The sequence below is a fragment of the Pleurodeles waltl genome, chromosome 9 (genome assembly GCF_031143425.1).
Source record: "Pleurodeles waltl isolate 20211129_DDA chromosome 9, aPleWal1.hap1.20221129, whole genome shotgun sequence".
Lineage (NCBI taxonomy): Eukaryota > Metazoa > Chordata > Amphibia > Caudata > Salamandridae > Pleurodeles > Pleurodeles waltl.
The window spans coordinates 1,120,553,164-1,120,579,424 of record NC_090448.1 but is presented as its reverse complement, the minus strand read 5'-3'; the positions used below and the strand labels follow the sequence as shown (position 1 = coordinate 1,120,579,424).

Sequence of the window (26,261 nt, the reverse complement as noted above, 5' to 3'; positions counted from 1 at the left end):
CTTCTTATACCCAATTTCTCCTTTGAAGTAGCCCTACTTCAAAGTAAAGTCTCTTTTGAATATGAAATCCTGCCTTGCCCAGGCCAGGCCCCAGACGCTCACCAGGGGGTTGGAGACTGCATTGTGTGAGGGCAGGCACAGCCTTTTCAGGTGTGAGTGACCACTCCTCCCCCCCCTCCTAGCACAGATGGCTCATCAGGAAATGCAGACTATACCCCAGCTCCTTTGTGTCACTGTCTAGTGTGAGGTGCAACCAGCCCAACTGTCGAACTGACCCAGACAGGGAATCCACAAACAGGCAGAGTCACAGAAATGGTATAAGCAAGAAAATGATCACTTTCTAAAAGTGGCATTTTCAAACACACAATCATAAAAACAACTTTACTAAAATATTTATTTTTAAATTGTGAGCTCAGAGACCCCAAACTCCTTCTGTCCAATCGCTCCCAAAGGGAATCTACACTTTAATCAGATTTAAAGGCAGCCCCCATGTTAACCTATGAAAGGGACAGGCCTTGCAACAGTGAAAAACAAATTTAGCACTATTTCACTGTCAGGACATATAAAACACATTGCTATATTTCCTACCTTAACCATACACTGCACCCTGCCCTTGGGGCTACCTAGGGCCTACCTTAGGGGTGTCTGAAATGTAAGAAAGGGGAAGGTTTAGGCCTGGCAAGTGGGTACACTTGCCAAGTCGAATTTACAGTTAAAACTGCACACACAGACACTGCAATGGCAGGTCTGAGACATGATTACAGAGCTACTTATGTGGGTGGCACAACCAGTGCTGCAGGCCCACCAGTAGCATTTGATGTACAGGCCCTGGCACCTCTAATGCACTTTACTAGGGACTTAATAGTAAACCAAATATGCCAATCATGGATAAGCCAATTACATACACATTTTGTAAAGGAACACCTGCACTTTAGCACTGGTTAGCAGTGGTAAAGTGCCCAGAGTAACAAAAACAACAAAATCAGAGTACAGCACACATCAACAACCTGGGGAACAGAGGCAAAAGGTTAAGGGAGACCATGCCGAGGATGAAAAGTCTAACAGTCACTATTTGATTTGCAGCCACGATGACACAGGGAAATCTGGAAGCAGCGTCTCCAGAAAGGGCACTGGAAAGAAAGGCCAAGCCAGAGTCAGGTTCCTTGAATGCCAACTGTTTGGCCACTACCTGGAGCAAGACAGTTTGAATGTTGAAGAGTTATGTTTGTGCATTTTAAGCCTTTTCTTCAGCCTGTCCTTCCACTTTAACTTCAAATTAACTGACAGGAGCTAACTTGATAGACAACAACATAATTTCTTGTGTTCAGCTATGAAGAGTTTACCATCCCGTCTCCCACCACACCCTATGCACTAGGCTCCACGACACTTGCATCCATGGCAAAGCATCGGAGTGGATCCTCTCCTTCCTCACCAGCGGAACTCAGGAAGTCGGGCTCCCACCATTCTCCTCAAAACCTATGGAGATCAGCTGTGGAGTTCCTCAGGGCTCTTCTCTGAGCCCCACCCTCTTCAACATCTACATGGCCCCTCCTGCAAACATCATCAAGTATCACGGACTCAACATCGTCTCCAACGTCTACGACACCCAGCTGATCCTCTTCCTCACCAACGGACCTACAGCCGCTAAGAACAACTTTCACAATGGGGTGAAGGCAGTCGCTGCCTGGATGAAGGACAGCTGCCTCAAACTCAACTCCGACAAAACCAAAGTCCTCATCCTGGGCTCCACCTCCTCTGCCTGGGACAACTCCTGGTGGCCTGCAGTGCTCGGAACCTACCCCACACCCACCGACCACGTACATAACCTTGGCATCATCCTCGAATGCTCACTCTCAATGAACCTCCAACCAACGCCGTCTCATCCTCCTGCTTCAAACACGCTCCGCCTGCTTCAAAAGATTTTCAAATGGATCCCCACTGAGTCCAGGAGAGTGGTTACCCAGGTGTTCGTCAGCAGCATACTTGACTATGGCAACTCACTCTACGCCGGCACCACCCAAAATCTCCAAAATAAATTGCAGAGAATTCAGAACGCCTCGGCCGGACTCATCCTGAACATCCCACGCCACAGCCACATTACCGGTCACCTCAGAGACCTTCACTGGCTTCCTATCAACAAAAGAATCACCTTCAAGCTCCTCACGCACACCTACAAGGCCCTCCATAACATTGGACACGCATACCTCAACCACCGTCTGTCCTTTTACATACCCTCACTGCCTCAATTCAAGAAGGACCTCAAGATCTGGCTCTTCGACTGAACTGCAACATCCCCCTCTTGAGACGCTAATGGGTGATTAGCCATGCTTTACAAGTACACTGATTCATCTCGTTCCCTGATGGACGCCGGGACTATCAAGGAGCATTTGCTTCAGGGCTTGGAGTTTTGCTTGGAACTAAAACACTACAAGACAAACGTGCTGAAGAAATATTACTGATAGCTGTTTGTGACATGGTTCAAAGCCTGACATCTTCAGGGGTGACAACCCTGCACATTGCCAAAAGTTTTGGAAAACAGGCGTTTGGTAAAAAAAAAAAAAAATGTGAAGCTAGAGCTCCTAATCAGAGACAGAGGATGCAGAAACAGAGGAGGTGAAGTCAGGGAGCAAGGTAGTATGTGTACCCGGTAGTGTTGCCACCTTTGCAAGAGAAAAATAATGGCCACATTTTGTTTTTTAAGAATCTGCAAAGGCCTGGAAATGCTACTAAATATGACTTTAAACAAAATTGTATAATTGTATTTGATACATTACTTTTCTGCCTTTGTTTCCTTTAATTATTAGTCAGAGATTATTAACACAACTCTAGAACACATTTAAAAATACTTTCTATTTATATACAGTGCTTGAAGTATGTACAGATAATGGCTACAAATATTAGCCTTAGGTGATTTTGCTTATTTTGTACCAGCTGGGCCATTAAAATATCTGCAGTGCAGGTAGAAAACAGGTCACGTTAGCCCTAGTATCCGCTCAGTGTCATCGTATTTGAAGGCAGGACAGGATTGTGGCTACGGTTTCCACTTTTCCCACGGAAAAATACTGGCCATATATTCACGTTTTAATGCTAATGTCTGTACTGACATTCAAATTCTGGTCACGCCGGTTAAAAAAACGAGCCTGCTGGCATCACCTTAGTTGTAATGGAGGCCAATGGTGACACACGCCAGCGTATATAGCGGTTTTGCAAGACTTATTGCAAGAGTTTAGTGACTGGGATAGCCACAAGGTGAGGAATCTCTGGTTAGAAGTATTCATCATAGTGAAACTGTATTCTCACTCATCTGTGTGGAATGATTTTGGTACCATGCGCACAGCCCTGCCAAATACCATGCATCAGGGGTTAGAGTAACGCAATTTAATGCTGGTGTCTGCATTACCCCACTGAAATGCATGAGACACACATTTATAGCGCCCCAGTGGCCAAGCCAAGGCGAGTTGTAGTACGAGGCAGGCTGTAATGCATTTAAGCAACTAGTGCGGTGTGCTGCCCAGCTGCGTGCTCAGCTTTGTACTCATTATCACATCAACTACTTGTGTGCTTTATTGTCAATGACCAGGAAGTTCACAAGTTCAAATCAATTTTCCTTTTAAACAGAGTTCAAAGCACCAGGAAACATAAAGTTTATTAGCCAATGAGGGTTGACATACAGCCTAACTTACATCCAATAGAGTGGGGGCCTGCACTCGGGAAGGAGGAGCGCAAGTGTCTTGTGACTTACTGTTGTGGAAACTGGCTGTTTAAGAACTGTAAACTTTGAAAAAAGATAATAAATATGTAGCTGTATCCTCAGTAATAGTGCAGGTGGCCTTCTCTTGTACTAGTATGCCCAAGTCTTAATGATATGGTATTTTGCATTAGCCTAGTCAGATGAGTCACGTAATCTCTCAGACTTCTCACTGCTCTCTACTCTCCCGGCCACCAGACGTTTTCATATGTTTTCAGCAGCAACTTTAGTATGGTAGCTGGCACATGTGATGAAGCAGAAAAAGAAAGACTAACAAACATTTATATATCATGTAACAAAATCGTATAAGACAATGAGATTTTAGCAAAGAAAAATAATGTATGTAGAAAATGTGACCACGAAGTAGTTCGCCAATTATTATGAACAAGCTTAATTAATCATGAAGAATCGATAATGTAGTAATCCGTCATAATTACAGATGTATTTTATGATTTTCTCGTTAAAACTGTTGTGTGCTTAGCTTAAATTTAGCAGAGGCTTTGGCCTAGTCACCCGGTCTCAATTTTAACTGCGTAGTTTTCACTTGTGTTAACAAAGACATGTCTTATATTTTAAAGCTGTATTTTTCCAGTAGAATGACTAATACACTTATCTCAAGGTTTCGTGCTAGGCAAGCTTCATCCCTTTTGAAGCAAGGTCAGTTTCTGCAGGTGCAGACAATAAAGACACTGATACAGAAATAATTGGCAAACTTTGTTGCTACTTGTGTTCCAAAACCCCAAGGACACCTATGCGTAGATGAACATTAAGAAAAAGGACACTATTCATTGGTTAAAGAGAAACCACCCCATGGACCCTCCAATGGAAGACCCTGAAGAATTTGGAACGTTTTCTTACTTAAACCCACCGGACAAAGAGAAGCCAGCCATTTTCTTTGATGCCATTTTGAAATCAGATCTGAGAAGCCATTTTGATGACACTTTGAGGCTTTTTCTCTATCCCAGAGAGACTTTAAAGAATTCTCACCCTAGAGACTTTAACTTTAACTTTACCCCATTTTGCCCATACGATAACTTTTGCCCCGCTTTCCTTGCTGCTGCAAAAACTTGCCTTTAACTTTGCCCCTCCTTTGGAGAAGCCCCATGACCTGAAGGACGAAGACTTATCTTGAATGCTGATTGTATTTGGTAATTATGAAAGGATAAATGTATTATTTATTGTATTTTCCTTCTTAGGTACCAACTGCTTATTTTGACAGAGCCCAAGCTAGAAGTTTTCTAAATTTATGTTGACTAAATTCGTTTTGCATGAATCCCCACATGCCAATGCTAATCAGAGGTTAGTTGAGGTATTCACTTGATGCACCATGCTGAATTGAAATCTTGTTATGCTGACCAATGTATGCAATTAGTCAAATTCAGTTACTTTTATTAGTGATTTGCATTGCTATAACCAAGTGCAATATAATCCAAGTTTTGCGTAGACTGCGTTTCTTCTGTCGTTATGGACAGCTAGTAATGTTCGTATACGTATATCATTTGATTTTGAGACTTACTTACATCGTATTAGCTTTGTTAATATAGGGAAATAAACTCATTAACTTTTAATAAACTGGTGTGGTTATTCATGACTGAAAGGTCATGGTGTGTCAAATTACTGTTTTCTATTGATCTAATTTGTTGTTTGATTACTAATTGAGTATTGGTTATTGATTATAAATGATTATTGATTATTGATTTGAGAGATCCGACAATTCTTTGGATGAGGAGAACTCAACCCGGTCAAAAGGTTCACCGACCTCCGGCGTGTCCAAGTATAAGTTATTTATAAGAACTGGACGCGCTAACACATGTGCGGCTGGGGTTTCTGGGAGTGATTGGTGTTGTGGGAGGGAATGGTTCTTTAATCTCCGGTCTCTCTGCTGGTACAGGAGGCCAGGCAAAGGGCACATAGCGTTGAAAGCGCCAGCAGCGATGGCAAGCCAGACACACCTGAATGAGAAGCTGTGACGCAGCTCAGGACTTGACTGTCAGCATCTGTGACAGCCTTATCCTCATGAACTGCAGCTTACTGCTGCACCCTGGTCAGTGGACCCCACTCAGCCCAGCCAAAGAATTTGGAAGATGCTTAATGAAAGTGCTCAGCCTGGCAGACACACTCCCCATGCACGCTCCCTAGGCACTTCTGTACTGGCACCCTAGTCTAGTGAGCCAGCAGCCTCTCTCTTTTGCAGAACTGTAGTAATGTTAGTAGTAATAGTATACAGACACTGTGCTTTACTGTGACAATTTTATCAATAATCTTAGAAGGCATTCTCACTGAGCAATGATGAGAATGTTCAGAGTTCTGTATCAGGTGGGACACATACCATGTTCACCAGTTCTTGCTTTTTCATCCACATCACATTACTTGACTGTATGTTTAAACTTTATAGTAATAACAATGTATCCTACTATATCACAAAACGGTTCATTTGTATCTCTTCAAAATTGTGACTCAACTGTAAACATGTTTATAATTATCTCAGTGGTGCCATCAGTAAGCTAGTGAAATGCCTTATAAATAAATCTTAGTTGCCTAATGCAAAGTATACTACGTTTTGCTGTGCAGATAGATCGAAATGCTCTTCTGCATGATTCCATACATGCCAACAGACCCGTTCTAGGCGTGAGACTCACAATTTTCAAACCACAAAATGACTTTATTTTGGGTGTCTCCTGCCTGAAATTGCCTCTGCCTCAGTAGAAGTCAACACAGGAAATACAGTTTCCCGAATATTATTTTTAAATCTCCCACTTTTGTCTTTCAAAGTGTGTGATTCCTACTTTCTATATTAGTTGTGTTTCCTACGTTTCAGGTTGAGCATAGCAGCGTGCAGGCACTGCTCTTCTCGATGTGTTGTAATCTATTCTGTGGGCTTTAACTACGACCATCACTTTTATTTGTTCCTGGGCCTGCCTTTCAAAAGTCCCTTGATGTCATTGGTAAATGCTTTTGTTTGTCCAGCTTGGCGGTATGTTGTTTCTTCATCTTCCTTGGTTTCTTTGCGATGTCTGCATTGTCTTTTTAATTTTGTTTATTTTTTTGCAGTTTTATGGAACGCGAACTCGACACAAAGGTATTAGAGCGTTTTTTTTTTTTTTTGCCGTTTTATATAGCGCAAACTCAATGGAAAGGTATTACAGAGCTTTACTTGAGCACTGGTTAAATTACACAGGAACACATACATTTTGGGCAGCAAGGGGAAGTTAAGTGATTTGCCCAGAATCGTAGGATTTTCAGCCGGCGCTGAGACTTGGACTGTGTTCCCCAGCTCCCAAGTCAGCAGCTCTGGGCCTTACGCTACATCCTCTCCCCTAGGGTTCTTTGTCTGGTGCATGTTGGGGCAGTCTGGGAATAACATTTTTTTTATATAGCTCTTGGTAATACAGGTTCTGCCATTTCATAGCGCTGTAAAGCAGGTGCCATTCTTAACAAAATTGCTATAATTCATTTGCATCGACCTTGCAGAGATGAAGAGGTGAAAAAGCTATGCCAGGATTGTAATCTATGACATTCTCTTTCTGTGAAGACCTTTGCAGTTGGTACATTAACCAACTGACTTGAGTAAAGCTTAACACTAGGCCATAGCACGTGCTCTTGATAACCTCCGGAGGGTCACCAACCAAGCACATAGGTGAGTTCTAGGCAAAAAGATAGCAAAAAGTGTTGTCTCCACAATGGTGGAAAAAGATTTGTGACTTCAAACCCAAGCACTTTACGGCCTCAAGCCTTTGGATGTAAATTGGGCCTTTTCAAATAGAGCTCAGTTAGTGTGAACTTGATACAAAGGTATTAAAGTGCTTCACATGAGCAACGGTTACATTACACAAGAACACATTAATTTTCGGTAGCAAGGGGAGATTAAATTATTTTCCCAGAATCACAGGATGTTGAGCCAGCACTGACACTTGAGCCATGTTCCCCAGTTCCAAAGTCAGCAGCTCTGGCCCTTACGCCACATCCTGTGTGTGTTGGGGCAGTCGGGGAATAACTCTTTTTTTTTTTTATAGCACTTGGTAATACATATTCTGCCATTTCATAGTGCTGCAAAGCAGGTGCCATTCTTAACAAAATGTCCACAATTAATTTGCAGTTAAGCTGCCTTTTCTGTTATACTCTTTGTATACAGTCAATATTTTAAAAATTAGGCAGGTATTGCCAATGTAGAGGAATAGTTCTTTTAAAAGTGTAACACACATAAATACAGGGCTGCCCCCTTTTCTTTGCTCCTAACTCTTTTGACCCCCTCATTCTCCGGGTTAAATGCCACGAAGGTGCCTCTTTGTGGCTTGTTTGGTGCTATAAAAGTTTAGGTAAACAAACTAGAAAGGGTTACATCTCTAGGATATCACAGCCAGTCTGTACTGATGAGCCAAAAACACTCCCAAGATATTAGTCTTGTTGTGTCCTCTCCCCTGCAGCGGCGGGCCTGGGAGGGTTGCTGTGGCACCTGTCATATATCCACTACACTCCAGTAAAAGACACTATCATTTACAACGCGAATACCTCTAGCTCTCACAAATGCGAGACCTATTGCATTACAAATGCTTGTTATATTAGTACTGCTTTCAATCATCTGATCTCTCTGCAGCATGTGCATTAACATACTAAATGCCCAACTCCCCCCGACCACCCACTCTGCCTCCCCCCATTCCTGACTTCAAGTTAGACTAAGTTATACTGGCAACTACGAAGCATGTTTTCCCCACACCCCTGACTTCCAGTTAGATTAAGTTACACTGGCAACTAGGAGGCATGCTTTTCTAAGTTAATTTATAATTAATTCATATGCACAAAAATGCCTTTCACTGGTTTTGCATCTGTTTGAACATATTTTTACAGATTCTTAGTGCTCACATGGGTGTAATTTCTGATCTCTTTCTCTTTCGATGCCCTTTATTGCTCAGTTTTACTCATGAGAAAGTGTCACCCTAAATGTCACACAATGTGCAGTTGAATGTCACAAATAGATAGGTTTCAAGCAGGGGCAGCTCCTCCGTTAGGGCAGAGGAGTGTTGCCCCTCGCCAGCAGCAGAAGCTGCAAAACTTTCACAACAAGGAGATAATAAACATAGTTTATTATCTCCTCGTTGTGAAAGGAGCGGGGCCACAGGGGTGACGAGCGATGGGGGGAGTGCTCAGCACTCCCCCTCACTGCGCATGTATGTTTGGCCGGCTGTCTCTGGCCAGCCAAACACACATGCTCCAGATGAGCAACACAGTTGCCGGACTGGAGAGAGCCTCCACAGGCTCCCAGTCTGCCTGGGAGAGCCCAGCCAGGGCGCTCCCAGCCAATCCTGACTCTGCTTTAGGCTGGGAGCCTGTGCCTGCGTGCAGCCAGCAGGGAAGAGGAGTGTGGCTTGGGACGATGTGGAAAAGGAGTTTATTTGTTTTTTTTTAAATGTAATTTTAATAAATTTTAGACCCCCTTCTCACCCACCCCCACGCGCTGCACCAGCCCTGGCCCACTCCTTTTGACTGAAGCGGGCCACGACTGGTGTCAAGTTTCCCAGGACAAAATGTGATGTGTTGCTCCGGTCTAAGTTATTTTCTTTGAATTCTGGGACTTGTAGTCCTGTTTTATCATTGCATATACAAGACTACAAGTTCCAGAATTCAAAGAAAAAAACCCTGGCCTGACGCAGCACATCACACATGAATCAGGGAAACTTGGCAGGGCAGCGTATAGGTACACTGAAGCCATGTAAATGTAACACATAAACAATTTGAAAACTTGGCAGTTATGTGGGTAACAATACATGCCTCTTCTGACTTAAGAATAAACAGCCACTATAACTAACTGGAGACTGGAACAGCTTTCTCAACATCATTCGTATCTTTATATTTCAACAAAGCACCAGCATAAGATGAGCACCATGGTTGATTTTGTGTTCGTTCTTCGAAAAGACGACACAGTAGCGGCCATCTTGTGTGTGTATAGATCCAGTTAACCAGACCTTCCTTGAAGCAGGTGTGAAAACATTTGCAAAAAATGCTCGAATACTGCGTTAGCAACTAAACACTGCCACTGCACCATATCTTGCGTATTTTCTTAATTTCCTATTTGAGGATATTTGCACTAATAGAATTTTAAAATAACTATGTTTGCATTTTTTTTTCTAAAAAGCAGTTTAATGTTTAATTTCAAAATAAAATAAATGTAGCTGCAAAAATGACAATTTTGAAAGCACTGTAATTTCGGATTCGGTTTTTCGTATAGAGAACAAGGACTTGTTAATGCTAATATGGCCGCCTGGTTGGTTAGTAAGCATCGGGCATGAAGTTTCGACATATACCTCCGGTGAAATCATAGCTAACTTCCTAGAATGACTTGGTCACCCTTCCTTATCAGAAGAAAACAAGTAATCGACCCATATATTTATTAAAAGTGACTAGATGCGAAACCGTGTTCAAAGTGATTACCAGCTATTATCTTCAAACATTAATGGTATCTTTAAAAAACAGAATGAAGCTATATGCAGCCAGTATCTTCATTTAACAAAACCCACTTAACGCTCAATACGGCGATCGAAAGAAGCTGCCTTTGAATATCACAAGGAATACATCGCATCAATACGGACCGCAAACATTAATTTCGAAGTGTTTTGTCCCCTCTTGCACGCCGTAGTTTCAGAGCTGTCATTTTGGTGACGCTTCTGTTGCTAACCAACGGGCTGACGGAAACCCTGAATCAAACCCGTGTGGCGGGACTGCAGGAAGGGACGAAGTATGAAGCGGGGGTCGAGCAGTCGATTAAAGGAAGCTATCAACACGTTGTGCCGGGTGCTGGGCCCCTCTGGCGGGGGACCCAGCCCAGAAACCTTCAGGCAGGCCAAGTTTAACCAAGCTTCAGTGGTGAGAGGGGGAAAGGGTGATGAGCTTTCTGGACATTGTCACTCGTGTAGCGCACAATATGTTATCGCTGCTCCTTTCAGCAGTTTAGGGGTGGGTTTTACTGGTATTTCTATCGCATACCGGACATGATATCCCACGGTCAACTCCCGGACCTCTAATCCCTGAGGCTTCTGGCTCATATGGACTCTTCTGCAGTTGCCTTCCCTGAATAGGTTTGCCATCCGCCTTTAAGTCTTCAGGTCATCATTTTCCCAGATCTGGAATTCTAGTGACAGCTTGATGTACTCTGGGAGATGAAGTCACAGGCTGCTTCTGTTGAATCATTGATACCCTTGTTAATAATGATTAGTGACGTAAAAGCCAATGACTGCGAACACGGTGTTCTGACGACATAGATCTAAGTGACAACCCTGCCTGTGGACCTTACAGGCCTTCCCATGTGTGACTAGGTAGCCCAGGTTTGTTTTTCTTTTAAGGCTTCTGGGGTTTGTTTATCACAGCATAAAACCCGGATTACAATTCTAAGAAAATAACGAGTGGACTAACTAGTCACATATGGACCTAGGGAATTTGGCGGCTATTCCAAAACCCCCGGCATTAGACCTGTCATGGTATCGATTTTAGAGCTGTCATCATAGTTTCATCTGAATCTGACCTCTTCAGAGCTCCTAGGTGTTCTTTCTTTGAGGACCCCTGAATCTGTCATCTTTGGGACAGTACTTGGTACTTAAGCCTTTAGTTCTTTGAATCCCACATTGGGAAAAGCTGGAGACCCCAGATGTATGATCACTTAGCCTCTGAAACCAGCGATTTCTGGGTAGCTACACTTGTAAACGCAAAGAGCCCCAGACAATTTGAGCTATAAGTGTATTACATGCCATCTCTTGTCCTATGGTCCTGTTGTCGCAAGACCCCTGACCTCTAGATATCATACCATGCCCTGTCGTCCCTGACTGTATTGCCCCAGCCTACCAGCACTTTCGTCTCCAGGCCACTTGCACTGTACCGCCAGCCCTTTGACTTGCTGCATTTGATTTCGGTTCTGTTGTTAATGTGCACCTGGGCTTGTCATCTCTTGAGTCTGAAAGCCCTTTGTGTCTTAGTCCTGTTATGTGTGATCTCTGTGGCATTCAAATATGTAATCTATGGCATCCCTTTACCTTTTGACTAGTTGGCTTTGAAACATTCTGCACTTTAAGGTCTTTGAGACCCATGATTCGCTATTTTGCGATGCTAAATCAGTAATGTTTGAAGCCCTCAGATCTGTCCTTTTTGGGGCCACTTGTCTCTTTGTCTCTTCAGTCAGTAAAGATTTCTTCCTTGGTTCTCCAAGACATGCAATCACAGGAACTCCCAGACTATACATATGATGTCACTGAACCAGCTATCATTTTTGTGATGCTCCTTGCTACTGCATTTTAAAGCTTCCTGCTTCTTATGTCACCTTTCTTTGCATACATTGAGCCTTTATTCCTGCCTTCTATGTGATCCCACACGTTATCTCTATAGACATTTAGACTCTTGCGGTGTGAGACTTGAGGTTTGTCTGTCACAATATTGATGTCAATGATATCGAACTGCACATATATCAACTCCACAATATTGACTACAAATCTATTGTCAAGGTTAAGGAAGTGTAGATTTACAATTCAATCAATCAATCAAAAAAAATTGTAGAGTGTGCTACTCACCCGTGATGGTCTCAAGGCGCTGGGGGAGGGGTAACCGGTGGGGGTGGGGTAGAGGGAGGGTCACTGATCGAACAACCATGTCTTGAGCTTCTTTCTGAAGACCAGAAGGTCCTTGGTTTTGCGGAGGTCGGTGGGGAGGGAGTTCCAGGTTTTGGGGGCGAGGTAGGAGAAAGACCTGCTTCCTGTGGTGGTGCGTTGGATGCGGGGGACTGTGGCTAGGGCGAGGCGGCTGATCGGAGGTTGAGTGTGGAAGTTAAGACAATTCGCAACCTCATGTCTTTTCATGATTATATGTTGACAGCTAATATAATGGAGTCAATGTAAGTGCAGGGCAATGCTAAAGTTTCAGTATTATGATTGAACATCTCTGTTAAATCCTATAAAATCATCTGGCTCAGAGCTTCTTGGAGCCTTATAGCAGAAACCCAACCCATTATCCTAGGGTTTGTAACGTTGGGTGGTTACATGATTAACAGATGAGGAATTCTATTTCCAACACAAGCAAAGGTTTGCATTTACAAGAATCATATGTTGTGTATAATGTAGAGGCCCCACCAGGAGTGATGACATCTGTATGTAAGCTCAAGGTCTCTCTGACCCAAATCTCTCATTGTGGATCACATTCTGTCCCTGCAATGTTTGACATCTCATAAAAGGAAGTGAGACTACATTTACGACTGTGAGATTAGATGGTGCTGGATGGTAGAATGATACGCATCAGTATGCAACAGGCCTTCCCACCCTGACATCCCTGTTCTCTTCCTTTGCTTCCTTTCATTTGGAGTGTCATAGTCTATTCAACCTCCTTTCTTAGGGACCATTCTTCTGACATCTGAGAACCCGCTACAGCTTCCACCTAGGATCTCCTCCATCTGTCATATAAAATCCTCCTTGGCATGCCATTATATACCTCTTTGATCTCTCTTCACCCACACTAGTAAACCAGAAAACCTTTAATTGTAATGGTGTTCTAGAAATGTTTTAATTTAAAAAATATATATATTTGTGTCTGTCGTCCCCTGCTTTGCAGACAGTGAACATCGCAACGTGTGCTGGTGCACCCTAAGCACTACAGAATCACCGCAGGCTCTATTATGAGTCTGAGACAATGCTGTAGGCTGTTGTCCGCTGGGTCAGCGGGTGGAGCTGACCCAGCGAGAAGGCAGCAGCACTGGCAGCAACCTGCCCATCGGGACTTCAGCAGACAGGTTTTTCCGTCTGCCGAAGTCATAATGACCCCCTCAGTCTCCAAAGGGTCCTAGACATACCACATATTGAGGTTCCCTAGATCTACTATCTCTGGAAAAAATCTCCCAGACATGCTGTCTCCTACGTCTGGCTTCTGTGCAAGAGAGGCCATGACTGGATGGAACCATATATATTTTGCAGAAAATGTCATTTTAGTAGAGATCCCTAAAGTTACTATGTCTAGAAGTGTTCCCTACAAGTGCTATCTTTGGTAGAGATTTGGAGAAAGCCGTCTCTGGAAGGAACTCTTAGGAATGCCTCTCAAACTTTCATAGGCATGTTCCACTGACGCCTCTCGAACAGTCTAGTGTTTGACCTTGTGTTGAAATCAAACAGCAGTTTCTATTGTCTCCCCGGAGACAATGCTGTAGGGGCACTTCTTTGCAGTTCATCTGGGTGTGCAAAAGCACGTTTGTTCTTGGTGTATATTTTTCTTTTGATTTCTATCCGTCTTAAGTTTTGATGGGTATTGTCTCATATTTCCTCATTCGTTTAATCTCTTGTAGGAAACCATTCCTTCAAAATGTGTATTTTATTCAAAACATTTCCCTACATTTTTCACGACAATCAGTAACCCTGTTGAGAACCCTCAATTTTTTCAGGGTGTTCAGAACCTCTCTGTGTTCTTGGGGAGCTTGATACCTCCCCTTAGTAGGTACTCACCCTGCAGGCACCTATCTGATGCCTTTAGGTTATTGATCTTGTTTTTCATAGTGATACCATCCTCTGTTCCCTATCCCTTTAGTACAAGCCATTTTGTGTAGTAATGTGTTTTTTGGGGAATGTCAAGCGGGCTTCTAGTTTATATGAAAAGGAATGAACCCTGCTTTTCCTCGATTTTCAGTGCACTGTACCTTCACACATTGCTCCAGTTAGCAGATAAGTGGTTGGCCAAATAAGTGTTCCTAACCCTTGTGGCTGCATTTGATACTAAGGACTATGGTATATCAGTTGCTTATTATGTCTTTCTGTGGTGTCTTGTTCCTCCTTAATGCTTGCAGCCTGTCGTGTCAAACAAAATCACAAAGTTGTTAAGAATGATGTATTTGCTCCTGTATGACTTTGACATATGGAGACACCCAAGGCTTCACTTTATCCTTGTGCTGTTCATTGTGTGTATGAAACCTTTCCATTATTTACGTGGTTTGGGAATAGGGTTTCATATCTATGCCAATGACATACAGTTACCTCTTCTATTGAGTGGAGAATTTACTGTTTACTCCATGATCTCGACAACCTTGTTTGAGAGCATCTAGAGTAGAAGCGGGATAGCTGTGTCGTTCCCCTGCTCTTTCTTTACTGAACTTGATGAATCCTACAGTAATTGGAGCGTGAGTGGTTCCCTTATTAGCCTCACCTGGAAGGTTAATATTTTTTGGGCGGGGGCTTTCTTGACTTTATGAACCTGTAGAGATAGGCTAACTAAAACTTCATGTTCTTACATCTGCCTACTGCCATGACTATCAGAAGATATTCTGGCCACTTTAGCCCGGGGACCTCGACTCCTGTAACTCAGCCTTTGTGGGTGTCACCTGTAGAGGATCCAAAACTATGCTGCGAGTATGGTGGCCTGTCTCGGGCCTTTTTATAATCACAAAGTTCACCTATAAAGAGACTCCATTCTCTTCTAGTAGCCAAGCACATCCAGTTTGGAACCACTTTGATTTACAATCCATTCATCTTGTTTGATTTACTGGATTTCGACCCCACATGCTCAAAAGTATCATGAGATTACTGAGAAAAGAGTGGGTAGAAGACCCCAGGATCAATTGTGCGACTCTTAAGGGGGAGGCAAATGCTGAAATACTTGTAAATTGCAGGGGATAAAAGGTGGAATTAAGTCTTGACCTCCAGTATGCTATCTCCTTTCTCAAGTTTAAAAATGAATTGAAAAACACCTTTCCTGGACTGATTGTCTGTAAGTATTGCTCTTCCTGCTGTAGATAACACGTGACCGCTTCTGAGTTTTGGCATAGTGCAAAGGCTAGGCGCTTTGATTTGATAAATGAATGGCCTGGTGGTAAATATCTGTTTGAAGTGAATGATACCACTAGTCAAGAGAACAGAGAGGTGCAAAGATCCCCTTTCTTTTGTCTTCTATGTGAAATGGAAGTGTTGACTCCCTTTTGTGTGCCTGGAGTAACCCTTCTAAAAACGCTACGCTTTGGTAGCTGTTTATCCTCCTGTCTGCTGTGGATTGGGGGTCACTGGTTACAGACTGTATCTAGGTACTAACTCCCCACTTTCCTCCATACTGAAACACTTGCTCCAAACTGTGCTGGGTCCTAATCTCGTCCTCTCCTCTAAAGTTTGGTTTTACGAATACATCTTTTTCAAGTGTGGGAACTTTAAGCACAACTTCCCATTTTCCTATCATCCTACTTAACTTCAATGATAATAAGCTCGGCCTCCAGGCTGGCAGCAGCATCAGTTAAAACTATTTCCTCTTCTTTTGGCTGCCTGGGGTCTCAATTCTAATCCTGTCTGGATAGCTCCTACTTCTTGCCTCAAAGCATCCGGCCTTTGCTCCTAAGTCACTGCTGGAACTTTCTGCAGCAGAAAATCAGGTTCTGCTTCTGCAGTTCTGGGGTAGGTGTCACTCAAATGTTAATTTTCTGTTCCTATATCTAATGCATATGTCTTGTACAGCAGATGCAATGCCCTCTGGATCATATGAGGAGTAAACCATGTCCAAATCCTGCCGCAACCTGAAGCATTTCATATTTGTTTGGGTTTCAAATGCTTCTTGTGTAAAAAAGATTTTTTTAAGCATTCAATAATACACTTATTCATAGTTATTTGATGATTCCACCATAGTAAAATTTAAACCTAGTCACCCTAATCCCAAACAAATACCCTTTGGACATCATAAACAGCATATTTATCTTTTCTGTAAGGGCATAGTATATCGCACAGAAAAATACACGAAATGCCTCAGAAAGTTAAATGTCAACTGTGGACTGCAGCACAAGTTATGCAAGCCATTTCTTGTCAGACTGTGTATTGAATAACCACTGATTGCAGCAGTTCATGGTTATGTGTAGGTGTCTTTGTACTGGAATTCACTGGGTACCTCACTATAATCTGTTCAGTCTTGAATAGGTTGTTCTACTTATTCCTTCACTTTCCCTTAAAATAAAGGTTGCGTCTTGTGATATGTATGTTAAATATGTCTTGTGGTATATCTTTTTTGTGTGTCTGTGTATGTATATAATAATACACACACAAAAAGAAAGGTTAAAGTAACATAATTAGGTGATAAGTTCAGGGACAGCATAATGTTTTAAACAAAAACACAGAAATTCCCCAGTCAGGGTTATATCAACTAACTAAAACTCGTGTCCTAAAGTAATGATAACTCGCACCGCCAGGCACAGTGTTGTTATCAATGATGTCAGTTCCATTTTATTCTTTGATGCTATCAGTGATGTCACTGAAAATGTCATGAATGTTGTAATATGTGATGATGTTAGCCGTGCATGGGAAGGGCCCATTCGCGGCCCTTGCATGCCGAAGTTTATAGTCACTTTAGGGCACGAGCAAACAAAAAAAGGTATTAATTTCCCATGAAAATGCAGACCTAACTAACCACCCAGTGGCAACCGCCTCTCAGTTTTATATATATATATATATATATATATATATATATATATATATATATATATATATGGTCTAAGCATGATATCTTTTGGAAGAACAAAGTGACTGTGACATAACATAGTGGTTCCCCAGTTCCTGTGGTATGTTGCTACGCCTGGATTCAGCACTTTGCCTTGGAGACATCTTTGTTGTTTTTCACCTCTCTTGATTGGACTGTAATCTTCATACAGCCTAAACTCTGTCTAGCAATAGCCTCTGCACATATTTGGGTTATGAATACACAACTCACTTATAATTGGTTGTCTTCTTAAAACCTCCACCTCCTCTTCCTCCTTCCAGGTTAGAAAGCTTGGAAAGCAGGCAAAAAATACTCTCTGTTTGGCTGGCCTCCTGGAATGTACAGATGCACAAGGGCTTGATACTTTTTTCTTTTTTTCTTTTTCTTTTTTGGAACCTCTCCAAAACACGGACAACTTACTCAATCATACCATTTTTGGAGAACACGGTAGACTGTAACGCACACAACCCACTGACCATTGCATAAGGAGGCTGCGTACTAGGCAATACGCGACTACCCCCTTCTTCATTAATAAACACTTAAGAATTCACACTAGGAATACTTTAATGGATTTATTTAAATCAAAAACCTATCCTAGGAGAGCATCTGGAAGAGCCGCAGGGCAGCCTCACGCGTTCCCCTCTGGGGGAACATGGGCAGAGTCCGCACAAGCGGGAGCAGAGCAGCAGTGAACCTTGGCAAAGAGAGGCTGCTTGTGGTGGAAGCTTCTGAACCCACGTGTGTTCAAGAGGAGGTGGGAGGCATTGTGGAGAGTGTGGTAAGGAAAAAGCTGAGGGGGCTGCCTCCAGGGCCTTTGGATAAGGAGCAGGAGCCAAGGGGACATCAAAATAAAGTAAGTGGACAGAAAAACCGGATTTCTAATAATAAAGTGTGGGGAGGGACAACTCAGAAGAATCTGGACAAACTATCGGGGGCTTTGGGCAGTGGGGAAGCGTGGAGCACTAAAAAAATCTAATAAATTAAAGCATAAGCCTAATACAGCTCACCCTAACATCACTCCCTCTCTCAGGGCATATTTTAAGGCTTTACCACTGGTCTTGAGAAATTGCTCCACAAACTCAATGGAGCTATATCCAGAGGGGAGCATGCCTGTTGCACAAAGTATGGAAGATGGGAGTATGAAAGATGGGGAGAAGGGAGCCAGTGCATGCGAAGGTAGTCAAGGTACCCAAATCTTGGCAGATATTTCCATGGCTTTACCCCCTGAGACCTTAGAGGTACCGGAAACCTCGGCAGGCTTGTTAGCCCAATCGATCAATCAGTCCTCCACCACCCCAGTCGCGAACATCTCTTTGGAATCTATCATTTTGGCACTTTCTGAAAATATCAAGAAGAGCTTTGCAGTTTCTGAGGCAAATCAAAGTGAAATAAGAGGGGCCTGCGACTCTCTGGAAAAGAAATTCGACCTCCTAACAATTAGAATGCAAGCATTGGAGGAGTCGGTGGGTGTTATGAGGGAGGGGTTGACGAAAAACAAGGAAGAAATTTGTCAGTTAAGAGAGTGTGAGAGACAGTTACAGGGGAGATTGGAGCAATTGTAATATAATTCGAGAATAAATAATTTGAGAATTTTGAATGTGCCAGAAGGGGTGGAGGGAGATGATCTTAGGATGTTTATAGCTTCCCTGATTAAAAAGACACTTTCTTTGGAAAAAAGCAAGGAGGAGCTGGCAGGGATCCACAGAGACCCTTTTAGGGGGAATACCAACAACTAGAAACCACAGAAAATGCTGCTGATTTTTTACACTTTTCTTTTGAAAGAAAATATTCTGACAAGTGCATTAAAATAGAAATCCCTGAGAGTGGAAGATTTTTCTTTTGAAATCAGATCTAATCTGTCTAGGACAACATTGAATAAGCAGTGGGAGCTGGAGAAACGCTTAGAGGAATTTAAAGCCCAAGGTGCAACAGCTCAGCTCAAATTCCCAGTATTTCTCTGGGTGTTGCATAATAGAATGCATACTGTTAAAGATCCTATGGCAGCAGATGAGTTGTTGGCAGCCATTAAGAAGGGGAATGTGGGAGATTGAATGCTCTTTTCTTCTGGTATTTATAGTTACCCGACCGGGTTGGGGGGGGGTCTACAGGCACTCTAAAATCTGGGCCGATGGGCCCATTAAACGAAGGGGGGTTCCCCTGGGAGGGGAAAATCGTGCTAGAACACATGGTGGAGGGTAGTAGGTGCTTACTGGATGGGAAGCATGTGAGAAAAAGAGAAAAAAAATACCTCATACACCTTGGAGCGTTAGTTTGTAGCTGGATAAATTTGGAGGAAGTCAGGGAGTCGGAAAGCAAGACAAAAGTAGACCAGCTTTAATTTTGACTTGGAATGTTAATGGCCTGCGGACTAAAGGGAGGACTTGTAGGATTATGTAGTTTTTAAAAGATTCACCAGCGCATATAATCATTTTGCAAGAGACGCATTTAACTAAGGAAGAAAATATAATCATGTTTAGGTCAGAGAAATGGATACACTGCTATGCCAGTTCAGATCATAATTTTAATACTAAAGGGGTTGCGATCTTAGTTAAACACCAGATCAATGCTACCCTGTTGGAGGTGGACTCCGATAAAAAATGGTAGATGGGATATAGCTAAGTTACAAATTGAAAATAGGAGATTCACATTAGTAGGGTTTTATGGGCCTAATTGTGACAATATAGAACCAGTCAGGCAGGTCTTTACTCATCTATTAGCGTTCCCTAACCCGGTAATAATGGCTGGAGACTTTAATGTCGTTTTAGATAACAAATTGGACGGATCGGCTAACTATAGGTCGGTAGGTACCCTTAAATCCCAGCAATATCTCAAAGGGATGATGAATGAGTTTGGACTGTGCAATCTGTGGAGGCAGAGAGCTGGGGTTAAACAGGGTTTCTCGTTTTATAATAAGAAGTACGGCCATGCCTCTCGGATTGACTATTTTTTAATAGATCAAGCAGTTTGTGGTTTAGTGTGTGACATTAAGTACTCAGCAGCACGTTTATCAGACCATACAGGCGTTATGTTAAAGATTAGTCTGCCTCAGGTTGTAGATGGAGGGAGGTGGACTTTCGATTGTACACTTTTACTAGACGTGGAGGTTATAAAACAACTCTGAAAGGAAACAGAGGACTTCTTTAGGATTAATGCGGGGTCCGCTCCCGCTATTATAGTTTGGGACACTTTTAAAGCAGAAATTAGAGGGAGGATTGTGAGCATCACTAGTCACAGAAACAAAGCTATATAGGGATGAGCTAAATCATATAGAACAGGAGATGTTGCTATGTAACAGTTTGAGAAGTATGGATGGGGAGAAGCAGGCATTAGATAAGAAAATACAGCAGTTAAAGCAGAAGATGGAGAAATATAATGCAAGCTAAGATTGTTGAAAAATGGCAAGCACGTAGGCTTGCTCACTTCGAGTATGGGGAAGGAACCAGGAAATTGCCAGTCTGGAAATCCAAAAGGGTGAGCGAGTGTGAAACTATATTGAAGAGTTCGAGGTTGATCAATTAGTGGAGCAGTCGGTGGTAAGTCGACCTCCTTATAAGATATTGAAACTACTTTCCAGAAGCTTTTTTCTGTTCTCTATACTGAAGATTTGGTGGTGAGTAAGGAGACAATTGGGGAATGGCTGGGGTCTGTTTCCTTATCGAGCCTGGGACAGGTGAAGTGGACTGTTTTGAATAAATCTATCTCTCAGGTTAGGGATGGCGTGGAAAGAGAGTAAGGGGGGTATAGCAGCCGGGCCGGATGGTATTCCTGTGGATTTGTATAAAGCTTTGGGGGAATCTATCGTTCCAGCTATGTTGCAACTTTTTTCAGAAATCTTTGATGAGGGTATTCCTTTACCTGCCTCATGGAATGAAGCATCAATCTCACTCGTTTTGAAATCAGGGAAAAGCCCAGGCCGATGTGAGTCCTATAGATCTATTTCCTTGCTAAATAGTGATTATAAGTTGTTTGCAAAAATTCTAGTGGATAGGTTGAGTGGCGTAATAGGGGATTTGATACATCCAGATCAGAGGGGGTTTATTAGGAACAGATATTTGCATGAATTAACATTTAGCATGATAGGAGTTATAGATGTGGCTACAACATACAGGAACCCATAGCTGTTATTGCTCTTGATGCTATGAAGGCTTTCGATGGAGCTACCTTAATACGATTCTTAAGGGATATAAACTAGGTGTGAAATCCCACTGGGCTGTTTCTTCTATATACCATTCTCCTTCTGCAAGGGTATTGGTGAATGGAAGATTAACAGCCTCCTTTGAGATCACTAGAGGTACAAGACAGGGCTGCCCTCTCTCCTCCCCTGCTTTTGATTTATATGTGGAACCTCTCGCTGAAAAGATTCGACAAAAGCTCTACAATCTCTTCCTTCTGCTGTAAGGGATGGGAGAAGCGAGTTGCTTTGTATGCCGATGACTTGCTGGTGTACACATCTGATTTATCTACGGCCTTTCCTGCTGTGTTGAGCATTGCAGAGGATTTTGGGAAGGTTTCGGATTTTCATGTTAATGCTGATAACCGAGATCATGGTATGGAATCTGAAAGGGGATCAGTGGCAGATAAAGTCAATTAGGTATTTAGGTATAATCATCGGGCAGGAAACTGAACAAATTGCTATGATTAATTTAGAAACCCTATTGGCAGAGTGCGGTAGGTTAATGCATGGCTGGCTGCATCTCTCCCTCACAATTATTGGTAGAGTCAATCTGGTCAAGATGATAATTTTACCCATGCTGAATTTCATATGCAACTCTATCCCTTTACAAATGGACAAAAGATTATTGGACAAATTCCAACAGGATATAAACTCTTTCATTTGGGCTCATAAGGGCCCAAGAATCGCTTGGAAGAAGTTGCGCAGAAGGTGGGAAAAGATTTTTTTTTTCCCTACCACATTTACAATCTTATGCTTGGGCATTTCATCTTAAGAATACTAGGATGTTATTCTCTTCTCCAGATGCGTCAGCTATTGGAGTCATGTTTAAGGCCATGATAGGTACATTGAAAGGTGCGGCAAAGCATTTTTTGTATAAATTCGGCAATCCTAAATTCTTTAAAAAAGTGAAACTTAAAGTATTATGGGATGGGGTAAAGACCCGGTATAAAGTTCGGCAAGTAATAAAGATGGAGTATTATTGTAATTGTAATTGTAATTGTAATCGTATTTATATAGCGCTTACTACCCCTGACGAGGCGTCGAAGCGCTTTTCGATGAGTAGCACGCTACTCCGGTACCCAACAAGAATTAGTGATGGATTAGTATAATTTAATAAGGAGTACAGTTTTAGTATTATTTTGAGTTAATTTGAGTTGCAGATATGAGAGTTTGTTAGTTAGATTGACTGGAGTAATGGAGGGGTGGAGGAGGAAAGAAATCCAGAAGTGTTAATTGGGAGTTTATCCTTCATTTACTCAATCCAAAGGCTTGAGATGAACAATAGGGGAGCGGAGGGGAAAGAGGATGTGGATGGGTTAGGGAGAGCATAGAAGTAGGGTGAGAAGAATGCAGGAGAATTTAGTAGGGTTGCGTGGGAGGTCACAGAGGTAGAGTGAGGTTTGGTGAGTTAGATGTGGAGGTGGAGGGGAAGAGCTTAGGCAGAGATATTTAGGAGATGAAAGTGGTCGAAGGGATTTGGGATGAGTCCGAGTGAGAATGGAGGATAGTTTGATAGAGACATGACATAAGAGTGATGGGTAGATAAGTGTGATAAAAAGAGAGCAGAGATTCATAGATATCAGGAGCCATGCAATGATCCACAAACATGCCAGGCACAGCAACAACATATACACATGCATACACATATATATATATTGAAAATGTCACTTACCCAGTGTACATCTGTTCGTGGCATTAGTCCCTGCAGATTCACATGCCCCGCACAGTCCGCCGCCCGGCGCCGGGCCCGGAGCACCACAAGCCGCTCCTCCTCGAAGAAGTCCCCCCCGGCCATAGTCAAGGTGCCCGATCTGGGACTCACTGGGAATCCCTGAATGTTTAGGCGATCTATTGGCGTTGCCTTTTAGGAGGGCGGGGATTGAATTTTGGGGGGATCTGGTCAGAGACGGTTCCCTACTCTCCTGGGATGAATTTACAGTAATAACCGGGGGGAACCTTTCTAGATTGAAATATATTCAGTTGAGTAGTTGGTTACAAAGGTGTGGGATAAGCAAGTTGGGGCAAGGGAACCTGCTGGAGGATAAGCTGATCATTGACAGGGTAGGTGCCAACAGGATCTCCAGTTGGTCAATCTTAGAGATACCTGATAATGACTCTAATCTACCTGGAAAGCTTTGGAAAGGAGATATGGTGTTGCCAGCTGAGCAATTACAAGATTTGTGGCAGTCATCTATGAGTATGCTGCTTAGCACAGTAAGGCCTGCTGCGCTGAGAAGGAATCATCTCTTCACACTACATAGAGCTTACTACTCCCCCTTTACACTTTCTAAGGTGAGGATGGAGGGTATGGTATACTGTCCTAAATGTGGTTTGCCGAGTGCATTTGATGTCCATATGTTTTTAGACTGCCTAGTTGTTCTTCATTTCTGGGAGGAAGTTTGCAAGACGATGTAAAGCATATTAAAGCAGGAAATCTCAGTATCCCTCCCATTATTAATTTTTGGTTTATCAGAAGATGGTGATATAAAGAGCAAGACAGCGAAGCTGGTGTTGTTTTACGCAATACTTGTGGCCAGGAGGGAAATCTGTTGACAGTGGGTTTCCGTTGTCCGCGCTTCCTATGAGCACTGGTTTAATGAGCTTGTTCTAGTGGCAAAACTAGATGTGCGTCTGGGCACTTCAAGGGAAAAGATGAGGAAAATATGGTCTTCACTGCTGGAATGGAGGAGTTTTTAGGGGTAAACTACGAATAGTGGTGGTTTATTGGGTTTGTGTACCTGTCCTATGATTAATCACCACTCTACTCTCCCCTTTCTGGAGGCAGGTCTTGCTTCCAGGATACTAGTGAGAGAGATTCTGGCACCCTGGTGTTGGCCATCTCCACGTTTGCGTTGATGTACCGGAATACTAGTTTGCAGTGGGTTAAGAATCTGAGGTGAATGAGGACAAAAACAATATCCAAGGGTGCACAATATGTACTGTTACTATGAAATTAAACCTGATACGTTAATAATAATTGTTAATAGATCAAAAAGTACAATATACTACAACACCATAACCGTAAGATCTCTGCAACGGTTCTCCAACCCACTCCTTTCCCTCTCTAACAAAGCTAATCTTAGCACTGAAAAGGAGCTTGTGTGAGATTCTTGGATGGCCTAGCTCTGATCCACATACCTTAAAGGAAAAATAAAATGATTGTTCTGCAAGAAGACCGTTCTGGCCGCTGTTTCTGCTCTGAGCAGCTATGATTTCTCCAAACAAGCCTTTAGAAAGGAAAAGGTGGTTACAGCTTTGGGCTGTGTAACACGCAGATTGCTGTTTCCTGGAAGTGAAAATTCTTCTCTAAATAACCAATAATGCAGCCTCTGTAATTGATTTTAAGACTTAATTGAATGTTATCACATCAATCAATGTAGTAGCTCTAATGTCCTTTCACCTATTAATGTTCCAGTTAAACCTTGTTTACTATTTAGAAAAAATAACTCGAAAATCAAGATATCGCATAATGCTGAAACAAATATTTAACATTATATTTAACAAACTGAATTTCCACGTTACAATTAAATTATTCTGGCTGCTGTTCATTTATTATAAAGACACACACATATATATATATATATTTATATGCATTGCTGTGATGAATACCTAAATGTGAAGATCATATCAGGCTGAATGTTCCCAAGTTTCACACAGGCTTTTTCAAGTTCAGGATAAGTGCTAGCCTCCTAGAACCAACGTTGTTTACTGGTTTCAAATTCATGAGAACACCTTTGAATGAAATCCAGCTTTTCACTGTGTTTTCCCAAGATTGCTTGCATTGTTGGATAGCTGATGTCTTTGGCTTCTGGGCAGTGGGGGCAGTCAAATATCTTCTTAGTGCACGTGTTTACCCATAAACATGGTCTGCTTTTTGGCTATTTAACTAACATCTTTGACATTTCTGCAAGGCATCTATCTAGATGATGTACATAAATGTTAAATACGTGTTTATTTATTAGCTCACCAAGGCTAAGTTCTACTGAACTAAAAGAAAACGTACAACATTAACTATTCTAAAATGTGTAATCGGTTAAAATTTGTATTCTCTAAAGGAATGTTGGTTGTGATGCTTCATACAAATATCAAATGTTATAAATAAGTATATGCTCAATAACTTTAAAATACTAAATGTGATATACTTTAAAACACTCTTAGTTCAATTAGGTAACTGATTCATATGCCATTTTTCTAAATCACTTCTAGAAACCAGACAATTGCACTTGTGACATCCATCAAGTCAATTTGTGTTATCAACAATAAAGCATCAGCACGATTTTCTATTCCATACCTCTTATGCGTGCTTTTAGTTTTAGCTTTTGCTGTATTACAGAAAGAAAGCACCTCAAGACTAAATGAACATCATCAAATTAAAATTTCATTAGGTTACAAACACTATTTCAGAAGTTACCCTTCACCGCTGGCATTAATCCTTTAATCCGCCAGTCAGGGTTTCTTTGTCACGTAAATCTTTTAAATAATGAAATACATCGCTATGGCCAAGAAGAGAAATAGAAGATCGTTTTTTAACGTTAATCCGGTTCTGTAGTTACTCCTTTAAAAGCAGTACTTGATGAGATATCCGTCTCAGGGAGGCAACTTGAATTGTGTAGATTTTACTTATGAGAGTGATCAGGTGGGTAGCAAATGACCTTCCCATATTTTTTCAAGCAATCTCATATCTTTGAATCCAGAGTACTGGCCAGGAAAAATATAAAACTCAGACCCCAAGCTTTCACCAGTTGTTATTACACAGTGCTTGTTAACTCTAATCTGAGTGCTTGAACATGTTGCCAGCTGGAACATTAAACATCTTTTTCAAACAGCAGCTTTCTATGCTGTGCCAGTCAATTCGAGAATCCAGTGCTAAGTTTGGCTCCCTTT

At 42.2% G+C, this 26,261-nt stretch overlaps 1 protein-coding gene across 1 annotated transcript in view; it reads left to right on the top strand.

Moving 5' to 3' along the window:
• The first annotated feature begins 10,395 nt into the window (after positions 1-10,395).
• The window catches only part of TEDC1 (tubulin epsilon and delta complex 1), a 425,884-nt gene continuing 410,018 nt past the window's right edge, over positions 10,396-26,261 (top strand). The window contains exon 1 of the mRNA XM_069208844.1: positions 10,396-10,606. Coding sequence (XP_069064945.1) covers positions 10,481-10,606 — 126 coding nt within the window. The 5' untranslated portion in view covers positions 10,396-10,480. The remainder of the gene's footprint in view (positions 10,607-26,261) is intronic.